Here is a 24,330-nt window from a genome sequence, read left to right on the forward strand (position 1 = left end):
ACTCCTGTTTGCACTTTCCATTCCATAGAGAACCTCACCCGAATCCAAGGATTCTATTACAATTATGACTGAAGGTTTGCTTGCCTCTTTTGCTGCTTTTTTTAATATAATTATATAGATCCCATCCATCCCAGATCCTTTTTGTATGTTTATCTTCTAAGTCATTTAGCTCTCTGTTAGAATTTGATACCCTGGTACCCTCACTGAGATATGTAGAAATATGTGATCACTTTAGAAATTTTTAGACTTAGATCTGGATAGATGTCATCTATCATTTTTCAAATAAACTTGAGTTGCTTAAAATGTAATTTATATTTTAGATATTTTGTTGTTTTCTTCATTGCAGTTATGACATTTAATGCTTTTTTTTTTTTTTTTTTTTTTTTTTTTTTTTGTATATTAATGATAGTAGAACAACATGGTGGTAAGTGTTTACCTTGCATTGTGGATGTGAGAGATGAAGATCAAGTGCGAGGTGCTCTGGAAAATGCTGTACAGCAGTTTGGTGGTATAGATATACTTGTAAACAATGCTAGTGCTATTCAGCTTAGTGGAACTCTTGATACATCTCTGAAGCGATATGATCTAATGCACAATGTTAATACAAGAGGAACATTTTTAGCGTGAGTGTTTTCTCTATTTTTTAGTAGTTTTTAAATGTTTTATGGTGTCATGTAGGATGCTTTATACGAGGACTGTTCAGTAAAGAATGATCATAATTTTTTTTTTTCACAACACTTATTAATCATCTATATTTTGATGGTTATTTTCAAAGTAGTTCCCATTTCATGAAATGCACTTACTCCAACATTTCTGCCATTCTTCAAAAACATGGTGGAAGCCATTTTTTGACTTGCGTTTGAGAAAATTTTCTTCAATGTCTTTACAGCCTATTCTGATGATGCTACTTCTTTAACTTAGGAAAATAAAAAATAATTGCAGTGTCAAGATCAGGGCAGATGAGGATTTTATCTGTAAAAAAAATAATTTTGTTATTCAAAATGAAACTTATTCCATTAAGAATATTAAATTATTCACTTATTTAAATAAATTTTTTATTCAAAACTTAGTTTTATTTGCAGTGTTATTCAAAATAATTGTTTACTCTGTATGAAAATTACAAATTAAAAGGAAAAAACCATTTGCCATTGTAGCTTAGTGGTCAAGTTCAAGAGTACAGATGCTACATGCTTTAGTGATGGCTTAAGTCCACATGTCTATTAAATATGGCAATGTTCTTGTGAATCCATCTAACATTGTGGTCATCAGGGGCTCACATCTGGTGAGTATGGGCTTGGCACACCCAGGGTCCTGAGCTGGATATCATCATTATTCTCTTTCTTGGTGATTCCCTTCTATCTCTCTCTCTCTCTCTCTCTCTCTCTCTCTCTCTCTCTCTCTCTCTCTCTCTCTCGAGGGTAAAAAAAGAAGAAAAAAATAATTTTTTTCTTCTTTTTTTATTGTAAGCCATGCATTTACAGCTCTGTTGGCCAACCTCTTTGACTGATGTACTCCCCCCCCCCTTTTTAAATACATAACTAATACTTGTGCATTTAATCCATAATTTGTAAATTCAGCTTCGATACAACTCTTTTCTTAAAAGTTTCATCATTAAGTTTGTGATTTAGGTAGATAGTGACAAAGGAGAAAAGTCTTTCAATGGCAGCAGAAGATGGTAATGATGTATTGCATTTAATAAAAACTTTTATTTCCAGATATTTTTCAACATTAGCCAATTTCATCATAATGAAATGTAAACAAAATAGTCAATGAAGAAAGAAAACAATATTCTACCTTCTCTGTGTATTTGTATTAGTATTAGTCATATAGTGCAAGGAAGACAGCAGTTTTTGCTGCACTGACCAAAATAATAAAATAAAAATATAATAAATAATCATAAAAAGAAAATAAAGATCGCATTTCCTTTCTCACTAGCTGAACTGTGTATTTCCCTAATATATAATACTGAAAATATATACAGCATTATAACTGTGTTGGGATACAAGTTTAGGGTTATAATTTTGTACTGAAATTGAAATTAAATCAAAATCATGAATCGGACCAGAGCAGCAAAGCAAAAGACTCAAGCTAATGGGAGTGCTGTGGCTCAGGGGAGAACTGAGGGGGGGGGGGGGTCAGTTGCCCTCTGAATCACAGCCTTTTAAAATTAAAATGCACTGCTTGCATGATGTTTGTGGATCAATTGGGTACGGGACATGATATTGCCATGGGGGATGTATTTGTGTGTGTGCGATGTAAGGAGTGTAAGGAACTCAGCGTTGTTATGGGCCTATATGAGAGCTTGAAGGACAGGGTGGATGCCCTCGAAGGATGAAAATTGAGGAGCTCATCAAGCTCTCAGCTGCCCACATCAATGCCCGAGCTTGCACTTGATCATCACGCAACACAGTGGCAACCCCCAAGGCAGAATGCGCTGGTCCCACAGGAACTAGTAGTTGTTGGTGACTCTATTGTCAGGGAAACGGGGAACGTGGTATGTAAAAAGGATAGGTGGAACAGAACCAGGGTATATCTGCCAGGGATGAAGGTTGATGATGTCGTAGAGCGGATATCATCTTTTAAGAGCACAAAAGGTGATATAGTTGTACACTTTGGCACTAATGATATTAAGAGTAGGAGACCGACAGAAGTACTTAACAAGTACAGGTCACTGTTAAAAAAAAGCCGTGAATTAGGGCTAAATTTGAAAGTGTCTGCAATTTTGCCCAGACACGATAGGAGGGAGCCTTGTTGATCAATTCGGCCCTGGAAATATTGTGCAAGGCTCAAGGGGTACAATTTTTTTCAGCCTGGTCTGTACTTGTTAACAGGAGAGACTGCTTCTACAGGGATGGGACTTAAATAGAAAGGGTGCAAGAATATTTGCTGATGCTATCGAGGCAGTGTTAGGTTGGTCGGAAAACTGCTAGCATGGGGGATACAAGGACTAATAGATTAACAATAGCCACTGGTAGAGGTGAAAGTGATTCTTGCACTGCTTCTATTGGAATGAGCAGCAGTCTAGAAAACAAGATGCAGGATATTTCAGAGACTGCTGGGAGTAATTGCTGTACAAGTAAACACATGGGTTGTGTTAGGGCAGGTAAGAATAGGAACAGGTGGATGTATACTTGCGTGTACACCAATGATAGGAGTTTGGTAAATAAATTTGATAAATTTGAGGTATTGCTCAAAACATCAAAGGCAGATATTGTTGGGATTTCAGAGACGTAGTGTCACACAGATATAAGGAATGCAAAACTGGAATTTGGGTACAATGTCTACAGAAAGGATAGAAAGGGAGGAGGGTTATGCTATTAGTTAAGAAATACATAAAATCCAAGGAAGTGAAGCCAGTCGACATCACTGGACAGTGCAGTGTCGAGTCAGTTTGGTGTGACATAAGCATTGGGAGATCAAAATTGAGAGTAGGAGTATGCTATAGGCCTAATGACTCTGATGAGTATAATAAGAAACTGTACAGGGAAATAGAGTGGGCCAGTAAATCAGAGAGTCTTATAATGGGGGATTTTAATTTCCCAGATATTGACTGGAATTTGGGGGCTGGTCATTCACACACTAGCAAGGCTTTTGTGGATTTATTGGATGATTGTTTTCTACATCAGCATGTTCGGGAGGCAACTAGAGGGAGTAATACTCTTGATTTGATTATCAGTAGTGATTCTTCATGCATTAAGAATCTGCAGGTAAATGAACCACTAGGTGGCAGTGATCACAGTGTGCTGAAGTGGGATTTACTCAAAGAGGTAACTACCATTAGGGGTAAAGGGGAGGGTTATTGCTTTCGTAAAGGCGACTACGATGCACTGAGACAGTATTTAAATTCTATACAGTGGGACCAAATGATGATGTTACCAACAGCAAATGGCGCCTCCGTAGCCAGGTGGGAAGGAGCAGCAGTGCATAGCACACGCTTCTTGATTAGACCGGGGTTCGAGCCCATCCCCACCAAATACGAGGATGCGGAAAGGTCAAGGAATGACCACCGCTTATTCCCGGAGCAATATGGCCTTAGTTGCTAATGCTCCTAAAACCCAAATAACAAACAAACCAACAGCAAATTCAAAATGGGAAGCATTCAACGAACTTATCTTGGAAGCTACTAGGCTTTACATACCAACTAAGAAATATTGTTCAAGGTTTAGGCCTAAATGGATGTCAGATGAACTAATGAGACATATGGCAGAGAAGAAAAATGCATGGGATATATAGAAATTAACACGTGACACAGAAGCCTATGATAGATACAAGTTAATATGTAACCAAGTTACAAAGGAGGTTAGGCAGGCGAAGGCAGATTACGAGAAATCTTTGGCAAGGGATGCAAAGAAAAACAGCAAAGAGTTCTTTACTTATGTAAACTCTAGAAGGAAGGGGATGAATCAGATTGGTCCACTTGATATCGATGGGTCAAATGTTGATGATCCTGCTCAGGTAGCTAACAAACTAAATGAATATTTTGCATCGACATTCACACATGAGGAGTTATTCAGCGAGGGAATGCCAGAGGTGTATTCAACTCTGGCAGTAAGCTAGAGAATCTTGTAATAACTGAGAGTAAAGTGGAGGAGAAATTGTTGAAGATAAACCCAAGAAAGGCACCTGGGGTGGATGGGATCTATCCAGTTATATTAAAGGAGGCCGCAAAGCAAGTAAGCAAACCCTTAGCAATAATTATGAGAGCTTCCTTGGACTCAGGGGAGGAACCCATAGACTGGAGATGTGCAAATGTGACCCCAATTCACAAAGGAGGATCAAAGGCTGACACAAGTAATTATAGACCTGTGAGTTTAACTTCTGTTCCAGGAAAATTAATGGAGGCACTGATTAAAGAAGGATCATCTAGACAAGACTTCAGTTATAACTCGAACACAGCATGGTTTTATTAAGGGAAAGTCTTGCCTGACCAATTTGATTGGATACTATGATGCAGTCACAAAAGAACTGGATGCAGGGAATAACTTTGATATTATATATTTGAATCTTAGAAAGGCTTTTAATACTGTTGCACATGGAAGACTGCTGCACAAATTGGAGCAGTGTGGCATTGGAGGCAAATTGCTGCTATGGATAAAGGGATGGTTGAGGGGGAGAAGACAGAGTGGTAATCAATGGACACTGCTGATCGTGGACTAATGTTATTAGTGGAATCAGTCAGGTTTCAGTGTTCGGTCCGTTATTGTTTTCTGTATTTATAAATGATATTGATGATGGTATATCAAGCTTAATGTTCAAGTTTGCAGATGATACAAAGGTTAGCAGGGTTGTTAAGGACATTACTGACACTATGCTGCTGCAACAGGATCTGGAAAGGTTGAGCAGATGGGCTGAGAGGTGGCAAATGAAGTTTAACATTGACAAATGTAAAGTACTACATATGGGAAACAGCATACCCAGAGCAACGTATCAACTCTGTGGTACTACACTGACAGTGGTAGAGAATGAAAAGGACCTGGGGGTAATTTTGCAGGCAGATATGAAGTTCTCTGAGCAGTGCCGATGGGCTGCAAGAGTAGCTCATGGTGTCTTGTCAGTGATATACAGGAATTTTTCTAGCAGGGACAAGGAGGTGAATATTCCCTTGTATAAGGCAATGTTCAGGCCACACCTTGAGTACTGTATACAGGTCTGGAGGCCTCATTTCAAGAAGGATGTAGAGCTGCTGGAACGAGTACAGAGAAGGGCAAAAGATTAGTGAATGGAACAAAGGGTTGCTCTTACGAAGAAATGCTTAAGTATTGCAAATTACGGTGTCTGGAGACTAAGTACCGGCCAGGTGATCTGATAGAGGTGTATAAAGCCTTGAATGGTTTGAGCATGCTGAATGCCGATTAGATTCTTCCTCTTGCTCAGAATAATCACCTGAGAGGGCATAAATTCAGGTTGAGGAAAGACAGATGTAGGATAGATGTGCAGAAATTTGCCTTTAGCCAGCGGGTAGTTGGTTGGTGAAACAGACTTCCATCCCTTGTTGTGGAAGTTGATAGCCTAAATAAATTTAAGGCTCAGCTGGACAGATATTTCGAACGAACGGAGGGGTTGAAATGGAAGTGTGTTTTTTTTTTTTTTTTTTTTTTTTGGCTGATGCTGGATAAGCTTGCTTTCTTGCATCATATGCCTCTAGTAATGCTAATAACACAACACATATGCTGCTGCAACAGGATCTGGAAAAGTTGGGTAGATGGACTGAGACGTGGCAAGTGATGTTTAACATTGATAAATGCAAAGTACTGCATATGGGTAATAGTAACCCCAGAGAAATGTACCAACTATATGGCGTTACACTTAGGGTAGTGGAGAATGAAAGAGACCTTGGGGTAAATGTGCAGTCAGATATGAAGTTTTCTGAGCAGTGCAGACAGGTTGCCAGAGTAGGTCATGGGGGGGTCTTGTCAATGATATACAGGAATTTTGCGAGCAAGGATAAAGAGGTGATTATCCTCTTGTATAAGGCAATGGTGAGGCCACACCTTGAGTACTGCGTATAGGTCTGGAAGTCTCATTTTAGGAAGGATGTAGAGTTGCTAGAATGAGTACAGAGAAGGGCAACAAGACTGTTGAAGGGAACAAAGGGGTGTGCTTATGAAGAAAGGCTTAAGTTCTGCAAATTGCAGCTTCTGGAGACTAGGCACCTGCAAGGCGATCTGATTGAGGTGTATAAGGCCTTGAATGGATTGAGCAGGCTTAATGCTAAGGGGATTCTTCCTCTCACTCAGATTACAAACCTGAGGGGGGCATAGATTCAAACTGAGGAAAGACAGTTGTAAAATAGATGTACAGAGTTTGCCTTTAGCCAGTGGGTAGTTGATTGCCGGAATCTATCAACTTCCACAACAGCTTCCATCTGTTGTGGAAGTTGATAGATTAAATCAGTTCAAGGCAGAACTAGACAAACATTTGGAATGAATGGATCAATGAAATGAGAAGAGTGATTTTTTTTTTTCTTTTTGACTAATGCTATGTAAGCTTGCTTTCTTGCATCATGTGCCTATGCTAATATAATCTCATTTATTGCCCAAAATTAGATAATACATACTACAAATAATTCAGAAAAGAGATTATAGACCTCAGTCATGTCCCCCTCTTAGGTGCCAAGTTATCAGGCTTTGTAGTTCACATATTTGAAGCCTTTTCTCATAGTAGTAGTGTCCTTTTGCAGATCTCGCCAAGTGAGTTGCCCGTCTTTGGACCCTTTGAAGAAGATTGACGTCTTTTTAGTCAAATATGGTTTGCATATTTGGACACAGTATTCCAAGTCTTATGATAGCCTATACAGTAGGATTATAACCTTCATATCTGTACAGGCAAATGTTTGATAAATAATTAACACCTGTCTACACTGTTCAGAGAACCTCATGTCTGACCTTATTGTAACTCCCCAAGTCCTTCTCTTTTCTACTGTTTTAATTCAACCTTCTCAAGTGTGTAAGTTATTTTGGAGTTACTATTCCCTCAGTGACTTTGAATTTTTCTGCATTAAAACATAGCTACCTCTTTTCTTGCTATCCTTGAAGCCTGTTCAGGTTATCCTGAAGGAGCACTGCTTACTGCTAATCATTTACCACTCTCCCAGTCATCACATCTGCAAATTTGACATCATACTGTGGTCAAGCAATTTTTAAGCATTCTCCAAAGTAATCTTCAAAGCATTCTTCTCTAAAGAAACCACACTTCATTTTAGTTTGAAAGTTAAGTTTTCTTTTAAGTTTATAAAAAGCAGTAGACTTCCATCTTACAAGTAGTAATTCAAGTCAGGAAAGAAAAGACACCTTTCCTTTTATTTTTTTTTCTTTGGAGTAACTAAACCAACTAACTGAACACACTGCTTGGCCATTTGTGGCATTACCCCTGCCTCTTCATGGCTGGACTGGTAACTTGAGTCAACAAACTTGGGGCTAAAAGTAGTATAAAATAGATGTCCAAACCTTTCCTCCACTTGATCCAGTGAGATCAAGTTCTGACCAACCTGATCACAACTCTTCTCAAGGCTAAAAGATATCCAGGTAAACAGGATCACCCAGCATTTCTTATCTTTTTTTTAATTGGCAGATATTCCTGTGAGCAAGTTTCTTATTTAGAAATGTTTGGAAAATATTTCAGGATAACCCAAGATGATAAAGCAACTTCAGCCCGAAAATCTACTGGTTGAAACAATGAAACCAAAAGTCTCAGAATTATTAATGAAACTCTCCACTTTGGTGGAATTCCTGTCAGAGTAATACCCCCTGCCACCCTGAATACCTCTAAAGGAGTTATAGCAGAGTGATGCCTCACAAACATCTCAGAGGAAGACATAGTTAAATAGTTAATTCTTTTTGCATGTATGACTAATTGAAAAGTCACACATGCAAAAAAGAATTCTAATCCGGAAAGATGGAGAATTAGTGTCTTCATGAAACAATAGTTACTTTCATTACTACAAATCTACCATCAACGGTGAAAGCTGGATATTTAAATTGTTGCACACTTCACCGTATATACTGAATCCCATCAAATGTTACCAGTGCCAGAAATTTGGCCATTCCCAAGTAACATGCTGAGCACCATGATATGCCCAACCTGTGGTTCGTCTCAGCACACTGCACTGTAACCCTCAATTGCAAAAGCAGTAACCAAGCTTACTTAAAAAAACTGTGACCTGTGAAAAATAAGAAAGCAAATATACTTGATACTGTTGCACATGGAAGACTACTGTACAAATTGGAGCAGTATGGCATTAAGGGCAAGTTACTACAGCGAATAAAAGGATGGTTGAGTGGAAGAAGACAGAGAGTGGTAATCAATGGACACTGCTCTTCGTGGACTAATGTTATTAATGGAGTCTCTGAGGGTTCGGTTTTGGGCCCATTGTTGTTTTGTATATTTATCAATGGTATTGAGGGTATATCAGACTAAATATTGACATTTCGAAACGATACAAAGGTTGGCAGGGTTGTTAATGATGACAGTATGCTACTGCAACAGGACCTAGAAAAGTTAAGCAGATAGGCTGAGAAGTGGCAACTGAAGTTTAACATTGACAAATGCAAAGTACTGCATATGGGTAGTAGTAACCCCAGAGAAACATACCAACTGTGTGGTACTATACTCAGGGTGGTAGAGAATGAAAATGGAGGTAATTGTGCAGTCAGATATGAAGTTTTCTGAGCAGTGCAGATGGTCTGCAATGATATACAAGAATTTTTCTAGCAGGGATGGAGGCGATTATCCCCTTGTATAAGGCAATGGTAAGGCCACAACTTAAGTACTCTATACAGGACTGGAGACCTCATTTTAGGAAGGATGTAGAGTTGCTAGAACGAGTACAGAAAAGGGCAACAAGATTGGTGAGGGGATTGAAGGGGGTCCTCTTACCAAGAAAGGCTTAAGTCTGCAAATTGCAGCGTCTGAAGACTAGGCACCTGTGAGGTTGAGGTGTATAAGGCCTTGAATGGTGAAGTGTGTTGGGATTCTTCCTCTTGCTCAGATTACGCACCTGAGGGGGCATAAATTCACATTGAGGAAAGGCAGTTGTAGAATAGGTGTGCAAAAATTTGCCTTTAGCCAGCGGGTGGTTAATTGCTTGAACAAACTTCCATCTGTCCTTGTGGAAGTTGATAGCTTAAATAAATTCAAGGAAGAACTGGACAAACTTCCAGAGTGAATGGATGGGTGAAATGGGATTTTTTTTTTTATTTTGGCTGATGCTGTATAAGCTTGCTGCTTGGTAGATGCATCATATGCCTCTACCAATGCTAATGCTAATATAAAAATACAAAACAGAACAGAAAAAATAGCCTACTGAGAAGCAAAAAAAAACACATCATGCAGTCTGTACCAAAGGATACCTCTGAAAAAATGTTCCATGCAAGTCATTTGATAGCCACTGAAACTGATCCCTCCTGCCATCTCCATTGTTGAATTATCCAAGACTGCTTATTAGTCAACAGAAGTGTACCAAACATGTAATTGAACAAGAAATAATACTCTGATTTCAGTCCCACTATATTTGCCTGTAGCTGCTCATAGAGCAGACAAACTATTAACAGTAACATCAAACACCATTAGAAAAAAGAAGCCCACCCTCCACATTCATGGATACCAAAGACAACTATAACCTAAATGAACCAATTCTAGAACTTCATGCAGAAGAGGATGTGGACACTGAGCTTCCTTTCTTCCAAAAAGAAGACAGATATAAAACTGATTGGCAAAAACAAACTAGTCTCAAAAAACAGACAGATGAAAATAAAACTCATAAATTGAAAAAGTATACCACATACTCCAGTGGTACTGCAAATCCTGATTGATTATATGACCTAATTAATGGATATAATCCAGTGGCTGTTTGCCTACAAGAAACTAATTTAAATCCACAGGTATTCCCCTCAATAAAAATTTTTACAGTATATACAAAAAAATAGAAATACAGCAAACTCTGCATGTGGAGCACTCCTACTATGGCCAATCCCCAATTAACATAAGGGTTGCGTTCCACAGAACTCTATGTAAGTCGGAATTTCCCCCATGCTTGTGCAGCACTCGCAACTGTGCTCGCTGAATTGATTGAATCAAAAAAGAAATGTTTGATGAACATGTGAATAGAATTATTTATTGTATTTATTCAATTTTTTATCTCGTGCGCAGGAAAAATTACTAGAAAAATAAATGCACAAGGCATAATTCCTTATGGCGCCTCCATAGCCAGGTGGGAAGGAGCAGCAGTGTGTCGCACACGCTTCTTGATTAGACCCGGGTTCGAGCCCGTCACCACCAAATACGGAGGATGCGGAAAGGTCAAGGGAATGACCACCGCATATTCCCGGAGCAATATGGCCTTAGTTGCTAATGCTTCTAAAAACCAAATAACAAATAAACAAATTCCTTATGGGTTTAAGTATTAACTATATAATATCGGTGTAAATACACCATAGTTTACCCATAAATTTGAACTACGTATGTAGTGGAATTGGCATCATTTTAATTGTATCTCATATTATGGTTGCCTTCACGAGATAGCTGCTATTGCATTACTTCAAATAAATAATGCTTCTCTAGTAGAGAAGACTGCTGTTGTTTATTTTCAGCGGATACCACCACCCAGACGATCATTTCGAAGCTAGTGGGCTTCATCATCAGTGGGCAGGCAGGTACCCTGGTAATGCAACATACCATTACATTATTAACAACACCCTTTGGCATCTCTCATATTGTGGAAATAACTTCACGACTGTGATGGCATGTTGCATTACCAGGGTACCTGCCCACCCACTGATGATGAAGCCCACTAGCTTCGAAACGATCGTCTGGGTGGTGGTATCCACTGAAAATAAATAACAGAAGTCTTGTCTACTAGAGAAGCGTTATTTATTTGAAGTAATGCAATAGCAGCTATCTCGTTGTGAAGGCAACCATAATATGAGATACAATTAAAACAATGCCAATTACACTACGTACGTAGTTCAAATTTATGGGTTAACTATGGTGTATTTATACTGATATTATATAGGAAAAATTACAAATGCATGTAATTTAAAAATTTTAAAATTAAAAAAAAGAGAGGAAACAAGCATAATGTTAGTAAGTTTTACCTCTCAAGCATCGTTGCCAGAATCGACATCTTCAGCTAATAAGTACGTTGCTGCGACGGTTGAGGGCTGTGGAGATTTAGAAGGGGTCGGCCACTCAACCTTACAAAAAAAAAATTAATGGATGACTAGAGTGACTTTTTTCTTTTCATCGTAGATTTCTTTGTAGCAAGCAAGCATATCGTTCACCCCTCTGTTAACTTTTAAGAATCATTCGCTGTCGGGATCCGTTTTCTCAAACCTCGCCATTGCCGATGCAATTTCACAAAATACCATTGCCATCTCTCTGATGATGAAGCATCTTGGCTCCTCATTTGGTTCGCCTTGGGCTTCATCAGCACTTTCCTCTTTCACTATCACTGCCTGCAAGTCAGTAAGTTCTTCGTTAGATAATTCCTTCTCTTCTTCCTCTATTAACTCCTCCACGTCGTCTTTGGCATCAACCTCCAACTGAAGTAGCTCTGCAACCTTTACAATCTTATCTGTAACCTCTTCATATGATTCGTCTTTTTCAAATCCTTCGAAGCCTTTTACGTGCTGTGGGCATATTTTCTTCCACGTGCCATTTAAACAACTTTTAGTAATTTCCGCTCAGACCTTATTAATGTATAAGATGACGTTGTAAATATCATAAGATTTCCAAAAGTCTCTTAACGTAAAATTTTTCTCACAGTCTACTGCAGACGATGCCTGAGAAAATGTTGTGCTTTTAAATTTGAAATAGTATGCTTTTAAATTTGAAATAATGCCCTGATCCATAGGTTGGATGAGTGAAGTTGTGTTTGGCAGTATAACTATGACTCTCACGTTCAAATTGAAATCAACTAGATGCATAGGATGTCCAGGAGCATTATCTAATAGAAGCAAAATCTTGAAAGGAACGTTTATTTATTTGGTTTTTAGGAGCATTAGCAACTAAGACCATATTGCTCCGGGAATATGCAGTGGTCATTCCCTGACCTTTCCGCATCTTCGTATTTGGTGGTGACGGGCTCGAACCCTGGTCTAATCATGAAGCGTGTACTACGCACTGCTGCTCCTTCCCACCTGGCTATGGAGGCGCCGAAAGGAACATCATTGTCTTTACAATGATGTTACAATGATTTAAACCAATCGTCAAAGAGAGATATTGTTATCCATGCTCTCTGGTTCGATCAGAAATGCATGGGAAGGGTGGCTTTATTGATGCCCTTAAAAGCCGAGGATTCTCCCGCTGCATTAGCCCCACGCAAGAGCGTGGCCCTAGTTTTTGAAGCCTCGAAACGTGGCATTATCTTTTCCTCTTTGGCGTTCAATCCAGCATTGTTTTTTTCCAATACAGAGCAGTCTCATCAACGTTAAAAATTTGCTGCGTTGAATAGCCGCCTTCAATAATTTTTTCCAAACATCACAAAATTTCTCTGCAGCTGCAGAATTGGCACTGGCGATTTCACCCCATATTTTAACGTTGTGGAAACCAGCGCAATGCTTAAACCTACTAAACTACCCCTTGCTTTCCATGAACCTGGCTTGGTGGTCACTGTACTTGTCCTTAATATCTTCATAAATACTTCTTGCTTTTGCTTGAATGGCCATTGGACTCAGGCACTTGCTTCTAAAACTGATTTTCCATCCATATTAATAACAACTGTTCCATCTTCAATATAGCATCTGAGCTCTGTTTTGTGATCACTGTTGATCTTAAGTGCATTAATCCTTTGACATGTTCTTTTATACGTGCACTGTCCTTTAAAATAGTATTCACTGTTGAAGCAGCGAGACCTGATTTCCTTGCAATAGATGACAGACTTTGTCCTGCTGCGTACTTAATCATTTTCATCTTCATTTCTAAATCAATTTTGTTTCGTTTCCTGGCACTACCACCACTTGCACTTTTCGTTGGTAACTTTCCCTTCTTCATTGTAATACGTAAATAGGAATGAAGAGAAGTTTCTAAAAATTTGTTTTTTATACAATTGAAGATTTCAGTGAAAGGGAACACATTTCACCATAATAGTGTAAAAACCCAGATAATTGCAGTTATTGGTATTATGGCAAATGCAATAAGATCGAGTTTACTACCCATTTATATGGAAAGTGCAAATTGTTTTTATTGTTTTTTTGGTCGTGACCTCCAGAAACGGGCTTTAGAAAAATATCACAAAGGCATTCAAAATTGATTCTTATAACAGAACATATAACAATGATAGTGTAGTGAAATTTCCATTATAAAAATGATCTTTTAGAGAGATAAATAGTTGTTATATAATGAAATTTTCAATTTCCAAGAACTTGGAACAAATTACAAAAAAAAACAAAAAAACAATGTGTTATTGGGTTCACATTACGATATTTTCACAATATCTCCATTTATCCCTACAGATGCAAAATACATTTCCATATTTTTTTCAGTTCGCACTGGCTGGCAAAAACGTACGTAAAGTCTAATTTGTGTAAGTTGAGTATTACGTAAGTCGTGGAATTCCTGTACTTTGAGCCTGTTTCTTTGCTGCTCTAATCTCAGGCATGATTTACATTTAAATTCAGTATATTTGAGAATACTACACTAAACTAATATACTTAAATGCAATAATAACACTAGTCTAATTTACCAGTTATGCAGCAGTAGTATGTACTATCAAGTTTATGTTATATGTATTATGCTATCAAGTTTTCATTATGTGTATTATGCTATACCATTACATTTGTAAAATTATAGGTTAATTATAATAGATAAGAAAATTATCTAACTAATGCCAGCCTATGTGATTCAAACTTTCAAGGGACCTATTTACCAAAATTAAAACACTAGAATTTCCCTACCATGCACTACAGTATAAGTTAGAAGATACGATTTTTGCACCAAATTATGATACAAAGATTCTACATATGGTAAGTTGGAACGAAGAAAATTACTAAATTTAAAAATAAACTAATGAACGTGACTAGGACTATAAAGCTGTGCATTGAATATGATTTAATATGTTAGTTAGGTAAATAATACAAAAAAAAATTTCAAAACACTTCTCTATTCCCAGGAGCACAAAATTCTTCGACTTCACAGTGTTCACTCTCATTACTCGTGTGTCAAGGAACACCAAAATTTTCCAAGGCTCTTTGAGTTAAACTTCATTTGTATCAAGTTCTTTGTCCTAAGGTCAATGAAGTCATCTTTGGCATTGTCTGCATCATTAATACAATTTATATCCACAAGGAACAGATTGCAAATCCATGGCAGAAGTAACTTTTGATAGTTCTGCAGTGTTTCCAGATCCATTCCCTATAAACATTTGTATAGTTCCTCCTTGAATTTATTTAAGCTATCAACGTCCGCAATGACAGATGGAAGTTTTTTCCAGCAATCAACCTGCCCGCTGGCTAAAGGCAAATTTCTGCATGTCTGTTCTACAGTTGTCTTTCCTCAATTTGAATTTATACCCCCCCCCTCAGGTTCGTAATCTGAGCAGGAGGAAGAATCCCATAAGAATTGAGCCTGCTCAACCAATTCAAGGTCTTATACACCTCAATTAGATCACCTAGCAGGTGTGTCATCTCCAGACTCTGTAATTTGCAGAACTTAAGCCTTTTTTGGTAAGAGGACCTATTTGTTCTCCTCACCAATCATGTTGCCCTTCTCTATACTCGCTCAAGCAACTCTACATCCTTCCTAAAATGAAGCCTCCAGACCTGTACACAGTACTCAAGGCGTGGCCTGACCATTGCCTTATTCAAAGGGATAATCACCTTTTCCCTGCTATCAAAATTCCTGTATGTCATTGACAATACCGTATGACCTGCTCTGGCAGCCTGTCTGCACTGCTCAGAAAATTTCATATATGACTGCACAATTACTCCCAAGTCTTTTTCATTTTCTACCACCCTAAGCATAGTATCACACAGTTGGTACGTTTCTCTGGGGTTCCTTTTTCCCATTTGGAGTAATTTGCATTTGTTAATGTTAAACTTCAGTTGCCACTTCTCACCCATCTGCCCAACTTTTCTAGAGCTTGTTGCAGTAGTACACTGCCATTACTGTTATTAACAACCCTTCCAAAGGCGTCTACACATTTCAGCCTGCGAATAAATTGACAAAGCTTTTTCTCTTGCAACATCCTGAAAAAACACTTCCTCTGGAAAGTTTGCATAGTTGTCAACCTCCAGTCTCCTCTTCTGCAGCAGCAGCTTGGCCAATAAAACTTGTAGTTTTTCAGTAGCATCCATAGTGGTGACTGCAGGACCTTGAATTGAAAGATTTGCCTCATTCATAGGGCTAAAAATATCCTCCAGATAAGCCCAGCCATGGGTGAACTCCTCCTTGTTAAACTGTTCCAGAAGTGGGCTTTCGTTTTCTTTCAAAAAGTGAAACTAGTGGCAATGGCATAGCCAGGGGAGGGTCAGCAGGTACATTGTACCTCCTGATGGCAAAATCTGGTGTTGTGGCACTTTTTTAGAAAGCAAATGGTGCCTTTTTTTTTATGAATTGCAATGGCACCTTTTTTGTGAATGTACCTGCTGAAAATAATTCTAGCTATGCCACTGTATCAAGGGCTTCGAGACTTGTTCCCTGGAGAGCCGGTGAACTTCTGTATGGCAGAGAAGGGCTTCAGATTCTACGTCCATTTCTTGACAAAACCTTTTAAAAAGGCGATGATTTAGAGACCTGGCTCCGATGAAGTTGATGACTTTTATAACAGTTGACAAAACTTCTTTCAGGATTGTTGACAGAATCTTTGATGCAAGTGGCTATGTAGAAAACAGTGAGTTATGACGACTTGAGGAGCATATTTTTTTTTTTTTTTTTTACTAAAGAACAAAATCAGATGTGTTTCCAAGCATCACAGGTAAATAGTGATTTTTCTTCCAATCAGAGTTTTGCTTGTCAAAGAAATTTTTCATCACTTCTAAGATGTCAATTGCCTTTGTTTCCAAAAGAGACTCACCACACCAAATAGGAATTCTTTGATGGCATTAGCGTGCACATAACAAAGAAAATAAGGAGCTGGTTAGATTGCGAGATGTTGGTGGTTTCATCCAGTTGCATACTGAAGGGGAATGGCATAGCTGCAAATTCCTCTGTCACCTGCTTCAATAAATTACAAGAAATATCAACTATTCTGGAATGTATGACATTTGATAAAGGCACTGCTTCAATTTTTTTCCTCTGCTCTAATTCACAAACCAGCTCTACCATTTCCAGGGCACATGACTTTACTAAAGTTTCTCCAATTGTATGGGACTTCTTTTGTTTGGCAATGCAGTAAGCAAATTTATAGGATGCTTCAAGAAAAGTCTTTTTGTTATACCAAATCCAAGTTTTGGCAAACTTAGTCTTTTCTAATTGAGCTTTCTTTGCAATGGTGAAAAAAATAAACATTTTTTAGATGTTTGTTTGTTTGTTATTTGGTTTTTAGGAGCATTAGCAACTAAGGCCATATTGCTTCGGGATATGCGGTGGTCATTCCCTGACCTTTCCGCATCCTCTGTATTTGGTGGTGACGGGCTCGAACCCCGGTCTAATCAAGAAGCGTGTGCTACGCACTGCTGCTCCTTCCCACCTGGCTACGGAGGCGCCATTTTTAGATGTATTTTCAAATGGAAAATACATCTATAAAGTGTTAACCCATGCTTCCATTGACAAGAATTTTGCCACACAAAAAGAACACTGTGGCTTTTGTGACCCATCATGTTGAATAATGCAAGTAAAGTTATATGGTACATAGGATTCATCATACTTCCTTTTCTTAGACATTTCCAACTTAAAAAGGGTATGCAAAAAAATAATAAAATTAATATATTTTGTGTAACTTTGTTAATAGACAAAAGAAAATTTGTGAGATGGCTACTGTTTCTCTGAAATAGGACATCTAGTCACCTTAGTATTACTTCACAAACAACACTCTTGTACTGTTAGTTACAAACTGATAGTACAAAAGAATCAACTACAGATGAGAGACAACGACATCGTAAAACACAAAAGAACCCACAAAGAGAGTAACAAATATATAATATATTCTAAGCAGTATAATACTACATCTACATGCTAAAACTTTCGTTTGTTTAAAATTGCAGCCACTCCTCCAGAAAGGGAGATTGTTTTATGTGGATTCTCAGCAGATCACGCTTTGGCTGAAGTCTTCTGGATATATAGTGGTTGGGTCTTTTTTTTTTTTTTTACCAGTTGTGGAAAATTCACCATTGTTTTCAATCCTTCTCATTGAATTCTTTTGTTTTTTCAGATTTTCCAATTGCAAGTGCAGCTTGTTTGATCATTTGTGTTACTGGTAATTTATATATACCATTCTGTAAAAACAGCAAAACTTGTCAACTGGTATAACTGTACAAATAGCACAACTGAAAATTATGACAAAAGCAGGCTTTATGAGCTTTGCTAGTACTGAAAAGTTCAGCAACACTCTGACTAACCCTAACCTCCATTAACTAGCTAGTCTTCTCTCCCAACTGCCCCACCCTCTCGGGGTTGTGTCTGATATGTGAACTGTACTTCATTATTGAAAATAAGATAGTTTATTAATGAGCATTTAGTTTCAGAAAAATTTTGCTATATTATAAATAGTCCCTTAGAATAGTTATAATGGAGGTAAAAACCTTTATGTGGAATTAAATTATTGTTTGTGCAGGACAGTAAGTTGCTGTTTATGGAAGAGATAAAGATTACAACTCTGTTAAGTTATAAAATTTACTGAATTAGTGATAGCACTAAAAGAGAGAAATATGTCATTTTTTAAGGCAAATGTAATCATTGGCACAAGTGCCAAGTTGCTTTCTTAATGTTACCAGATTGTAAAATGATTTCATTTTTTTATTTTTTGTAAAATGTGCTGGATTTTAAAGATTGAAGATTATTGTCTTCTTTATCATTTCTATATTTTAAAGAAAAAGGCTCAGATTATCAGGCCCCGGGTGCCAAGCGTTCCGTGGCCAAGCGATCTCAGTGCGTTTTCCAAAGCGAGCTATCTAAAGAGCTTTTGCCATTGTATATATTCTGTTTATTTCTGAATACCGTTTTTTCTCATTTTATATTTAAGTAGCTCTTTTGTTCTACAAGAACAAAGGCCCAGAAAGGAAAGAAACCTTTCTGTTTCGTTTTCTTTATTACTAACACAACTAATAGCCGCTTGGTCACCTCGTGGCACTGCTCCTGCCTCCCCGTGGCGGGGCCGGTAACCTGGGTGGTAAAGACAAACCCCCAGGGCCAAAAGGAGCCGACATGGATATAAGTGACTATCCACTGTTAGAGCCCTCGAGCTCAAGGTCAGAAATTCCTGACATTGACCATGACTCCAATCGTCCAAAGAGACTAAGGACGGAAAATCAGAATAATGACGTGCCAGCATTTCTTATAATGCACTCATTATCCACGCAACCTGTTGGCAAACTATCGCCTTTTCTTATACAGAAATGTTTAGAATCGGTTTGTGGATCTCCTAAAATGGTTAAGCGTCTCCAATCTGGAGACCTTCTAATTGAAACTTCTAAGACAACTCACTCAGAGAAGCTGTTAAAATTAACATCATTTAACAGTATTCCCGTGTCAGTTACGCCCCATAACACTCTTAACACCTCTAGAGGCGTTATCAGCGAATGGGACTTACTATCAGTGTCAGAAGAAGAGATAATACAAGAACTCAGGGAACAAAAAGTGACTCATGCGCGGAGAATAATGACCAAAAAAGATGGGAACCTACTACCAACCAGGTCCGTCATTTTGACATTTAGTACTCCGACTCTTCCATCTTCTGTTAAAGCAGGTTATTTAAACTGCAAGATTCGGCCCTACATCCCAAATCCCATTCGCTGCTTTAAGTGCCAGAAGTATGGCCATTCTCAGACGGCATGCCGAGGCGATGCTGTGTGTCCTATTTGTGGCTCTAAGGAGCATTCCCAAGGAGACTGTACAGCTGCCACTCCTAGTTGCCCTAACTGTAAAGGAAGCCATCCTGCCTTTTCTAAAGCATGTGACCTTTGGAAAACAGGCAAACAAATCCAGAAATATAAGGTAGAGCATAAAGTCACATACCCTGAAGCAAGGAAGCAAATACTGTTAACCATGCCTAGCCGATCATACGCATCGGTCTCTAAAAACAGCCGGTCAATTTCAACTCAAACAGATGTCTCCATAGAACCAAACATTTCATTTGCCACCTGGGCCAAAACCATGCTAACGTGCAATAAAAAATCTACAGTTAATGAAACCAGCAACACGCCAATCAGTATCCCAACTGATGCCATCTCAACCTTGCCCGAAAGAACAAAATCTGTTAGTGTTGAAAATCAAAAGACAATGAAATCATGCTATAGCAACATTCAAATGGAAGTTCAGTCAGAGGACGAAGACACAGTCCTAGAATTACATGCCAATGATACCATGGATACAGGACGCCCAACCTTTCCCAAAAATGAAAAATCAAAACTAAGCAGGCAGAAACCTCAGAAAAAACAGTCAGATCAATCTTCGTCAAATAAGCCCAAGCAATGAACAAATTCCTACAATGGAACTGCAGAGGATTACGCAGTAATATAGATGACCTGAATGATTTACTCACACAAACTAACGCATTAGGAGTATGCTTACAGGAAACATTTTTATCACCAAAAGTTTCACTCAAATTCAAAAACTATATTATGTTTAGGCGAGACAGGGATTCTGACTCTTCTCGTGGAGGGGTAGGTATTCTTGTCAAAACTACCATACCATCAAGACATCTCCAACTAGAAACCTCCCTAGAAGTTGTAGCAGTTCGGATAGCAATGGGAATATCATTAACCCTTGCATCTGTTTATATACCACCTAATTATCCTTGTACCCAGACTGAACTTGACAACCTTTTAACACAACTGCCACCTCCTGTCTTTTTACTCGGTGATTTTAACGGTCACCATCCATTGTGGGGATCCTCCACTATGGATAAGAGAGGCCAATTAATTGAAACATTCCTAGATAACCATAATCTGACTGTATTAAACACTGGCTCTCCAACGTATGTTCAATTACCTGCAGGCACAACATCTGCCATAGATTTATCTATCTGTTCAGCATCTCTTTTTCCAAGTATGGAATGGTTGGTGTTGAACGATCCATTCCACAGTGACCATTTTCCAATCATCAGCTCACTTCAAACACAGGTCGTATCATGCCCCAAAGCCCGTATATCTTGGAATTTCCACAAAGCAGACTGGAAAAACTACTGTACTTGTGTCCTATTAAACAAACAGTATGTACAGCAACAACATATTGATGAAGTAACCGAACACATTACCAGCCATATATTATCAGCAGCTGAAATGTCTATTCCAAAATCCAACCAGAGCAAGCGGGTACACCAAAACCATTGGTGGAATCAAGATTGCACCATAGCGAAAGTAGAAAAAAACCGTGCTTGGAACCAATTTCGCAAATTCCCCACTACTGCCAACCTTATAGCTTTCAAAAAACTGAGAGCCAAAGCAAGACAAATTAGGAAAAAAGCAAAACGTGACTCCTGGATTAAGTTCGCCTCAACTATTAACAAAAATACTGACACTCGGATTATCTGGAAAAAAATACAAGCTCTCAATGGAAAATTTCTACCTCTACAGTCTCCAATAATTCAGTGGAATGGGCAGGACCTATCTTCTCCTACTGACATCGCAAATGCTTTAGCAGAATATTTCTATAATACTTCCGCCTCAACCACTTATGTGACTGCTTTTCAGAGAATTAAAACTAATGAAGAACGAAAAAAATTGAATTTTTCAACTAATCACCCACTTCCATATAACCAGCCCTTTACTATAGCTGAACTCAAAGAATCCTTGAGTAAATCTCCAAATAGTGCAGCAGGACCAGACAGCATTCACTACAGAATGCTTAAACATCTGTGTGAAGCTGATCTGTACATACTATTGCTATTTTATAATAGGATCTTCTCAGAAAACACATATCCTCTCTCATGGCGTCATTCCTATATTTGTGCAATACCAAAACCGGGAAAAGATACATCTCTAGTTCAAAATTACAGACCAATATCATTGACAAGCTGTTTGGGCAAGACCTTCGAAAGGATGGTGCATAAGAGGCTCACCTGGATTCTTGAATCCCAAAATCTGCTTTCTGATCACCAATATGGCTTCCGCAAAAACAGGTCCACCCTAGATTTACTTGTGAAAATTGAATCCAACATACGTAACGCCTTCATCAGGAGACAACATTTAGTTATGGTCAACCTGGATATTCAGAAAGCATTCGACACCACATGGCGTCATGGTATTATCACAGATATGCATCAGTTAGGGTTGAGAGGCTATCTCCCTCAAATTATTCAGAACTTTTTAAAGTTACGTACCTTTCAAGTCAGATATCAAAACTTCCTATCAGCATCTCATATTCAAGAAGAGGGTGTCCCACAGGGTTCTATACTGAGTCCAACCCTATTCGCAATTAGGGTCAACAATATATTGGAAGATCTTCCAAAAACTATTGAAGTATATATGTATGCAGATGACCTCACCATATCGTGCCAATCACAAAATATGAATACTATCGAAAGACAGTTACAAATTACTCTAAACAGAATAGAATCGTGGACTTTACGCAATGGATACCATCTTGCTGAACAGAAATCCACTACCACTCATTTCTGCAAACTCCGGTCATTTCATCCTGATCCTGAGTTAAAGATAAAAAATGTGTCGGTTCCTCTGGTTAACACTGTCCGCTTTCTTGGCCTGATTCTAGATAGAAAACTGAACTTTCAAGCCCATGTGGCCTATCTTCGTACCATCTGCTTGAAGAAATTGAATATCCTTCGGTGTGTGTCATCCATGTCTTGGGGCGCTGATCGGCATACGCTTATCCATATTTATAGAGCTCTCATCAGATCCCGTTTGGACTACGGTTCTCCAGTGTATGACTCTGCGAGGAAGAGTACATTAGAACGATTAAATACCATCCAGCACAGTGCCCTTCGAGTTTCTCTAGGGGCTTTCAGAACATCCCCAGTCCAGAGCCTTTACATTGAAGCCCACGAACCTCCCTTACATCTTCGGAGGAAAACATTGCTTTTAATGTATGCCGCAAAAATCCGCAGTCTTCCCTACCACCCGAATTGGAGATGTCTGTACAACACCGAATGGGACTCATTTTACAACAGTAAACCAAATGAAAACAGACCTGCTGCACTTAGACTTAAAGAACTAACTCAAACGTGGAATATTGCAATCGACAATATATATCAGGACATAACACCTCCTGATCCACCGTGGACAAATATCCCTGCAATTTACGATGACTATTTCCAACAGTGGGGAAAGAACACCTTGTGTCCCTTCAATATCGCACAGTTACATGAAGCTCACTCTGCTTTTAATTCACAGGCCTGTAAGATCTATACAGATGGATCGAAAACTGAGACCCAAGTAGGCGCTGCTGCGATCTTTCCATCTTTCAGCACTTCTGTCTCATTACCTGTAGAATGCAGTATCTTCACTGCTGAGCTTTATGCTATTAACTTGGCTCTAGGGCATATTACTCAACTTCTAATTTCGTCTGCCATAATATACACTGACTCGCTCAGTGCTGTCTCTGCCATAAATAGTAATACCAACTCCTCTCACCCTGTAATAAAACAAATCCATTCTAAATTACTTGTGTGTAATGAGTCAAACCAAACTGTAACATTCTGTTGGATTCCAGGTCATTCTGGGATAGCAGGAAACGAAAGAGCAGATCTAGCAGCCAAACAACCAGATACTACTCTTTTTCAGACTTTTCGATCCCCATATACTGATTATAAACATATCATCCATAAAGCATGTTACAATAGCTGGTCATTAATCTGGAGAAGTTATCCAGAAAACAAATTATTCCAAATAAAACCAGAACCAAAGCTGTGGCCCTCCAGCTTCCAGAAAAGCAGACGAGAAGAAACAATTTTAGGAAGGCTCAGGATTGGGCATACTTATCTCACTCACCTCTATCTATTAACTAATGACAGCGCTCCACAATGTACATCATGTCAAGTACAACTGACCATTCGCCATTTGTTAGTGGACTGTCCCCACCTTCAGAACATCCGCTTAGATACTTTTAAATCAATTGCTAAAACACAGTCATCAATAAATTTATTGCAGATTCTGGGAGATGATTCTAATAAAAAGGAACTATATACTTTCCTAAACCGGATACAAATATATCATAAAATATAGATATTATTTCATATTCACTATTAGAAGACACAATATGGCCCAAGTAGCCTTTGTGTCGTTAAACCCAACAACAACAACAACAACAACTCAGATTATCATTTATTATATGGAACTATTTCTTATAAGGTAACATTCTCTATTTGTCTATATCATTTAATCTTTCTTGTTAGTTTCTGATTCTGATTAGATTCGAAATTTTAAAGTTGAAACATTTTCAGATAAAATAACTGAAGAAATCAGTGATATATATTTTTTTCATTGTTAATTTATAAATTACGTAATACTTGTATGGAACTATTGGTGATTAAGCCTTTTCTTTTTATAGATCAAAATGCTGTATTCCATACTTGAAAAAATCTTCAAATCCACATATTCTCAATTTAAGTCCTCCTTTAAATATGACTGCTAATTGGTTCAAAGATCATGTAGGTAAGTTGTGGCTTATAGGAAGAAGTTAATTCAGAACCTTAGATTAAGGGAATGAAGATTCTTCATATGATCTGGGCTCATTTATTGTTTGTATTTCTTGTTTCTGTAAACAAGAATTCGTCATTAGCAT

General features: G+C 38.3%; 1 protein-coding gene across 1 annotated transcript; it reads left to right on the forward strand.

The window, feature by feature from the left end:
* Positions 1–402: 402 nt before the first annotated feature.
* LOC150074666 (hydroxysteroid dehydrogenase-like protein 2) lies at positions 403–24,200 on the forward strand (the record flags this gene model as incomplete). The annotated part of the gene is made up of 2 exons (XM_090389503.1): positions 403–623; positions 24,097–24,200. Coding segments are annotated over exons 1-2 (325 nt in total), but the record flags the coding sequence as incomplete, so codon positions are not given.
* Positions 24,201–24,330: the final 130 nt, after the last annotated feature.

The sequence above is a fragment of the Mastigoproctus giganteus genome, unplaced genomic scaffold, assembly GCF_048544385.1.
Source record: "Mastigoproctus giganteus isolate SK-2022 unplaced genomic scaffold, ASM4854438v1 scaffold_122, whole genome shotgun sequence".
Lineage (NCBI taxonomy): Eukaryota > Metazoa > Arthropoda > Arachnida > Uropygi > Thelyphonidae > Mastigoproctus > Mastigoproctus giganteus.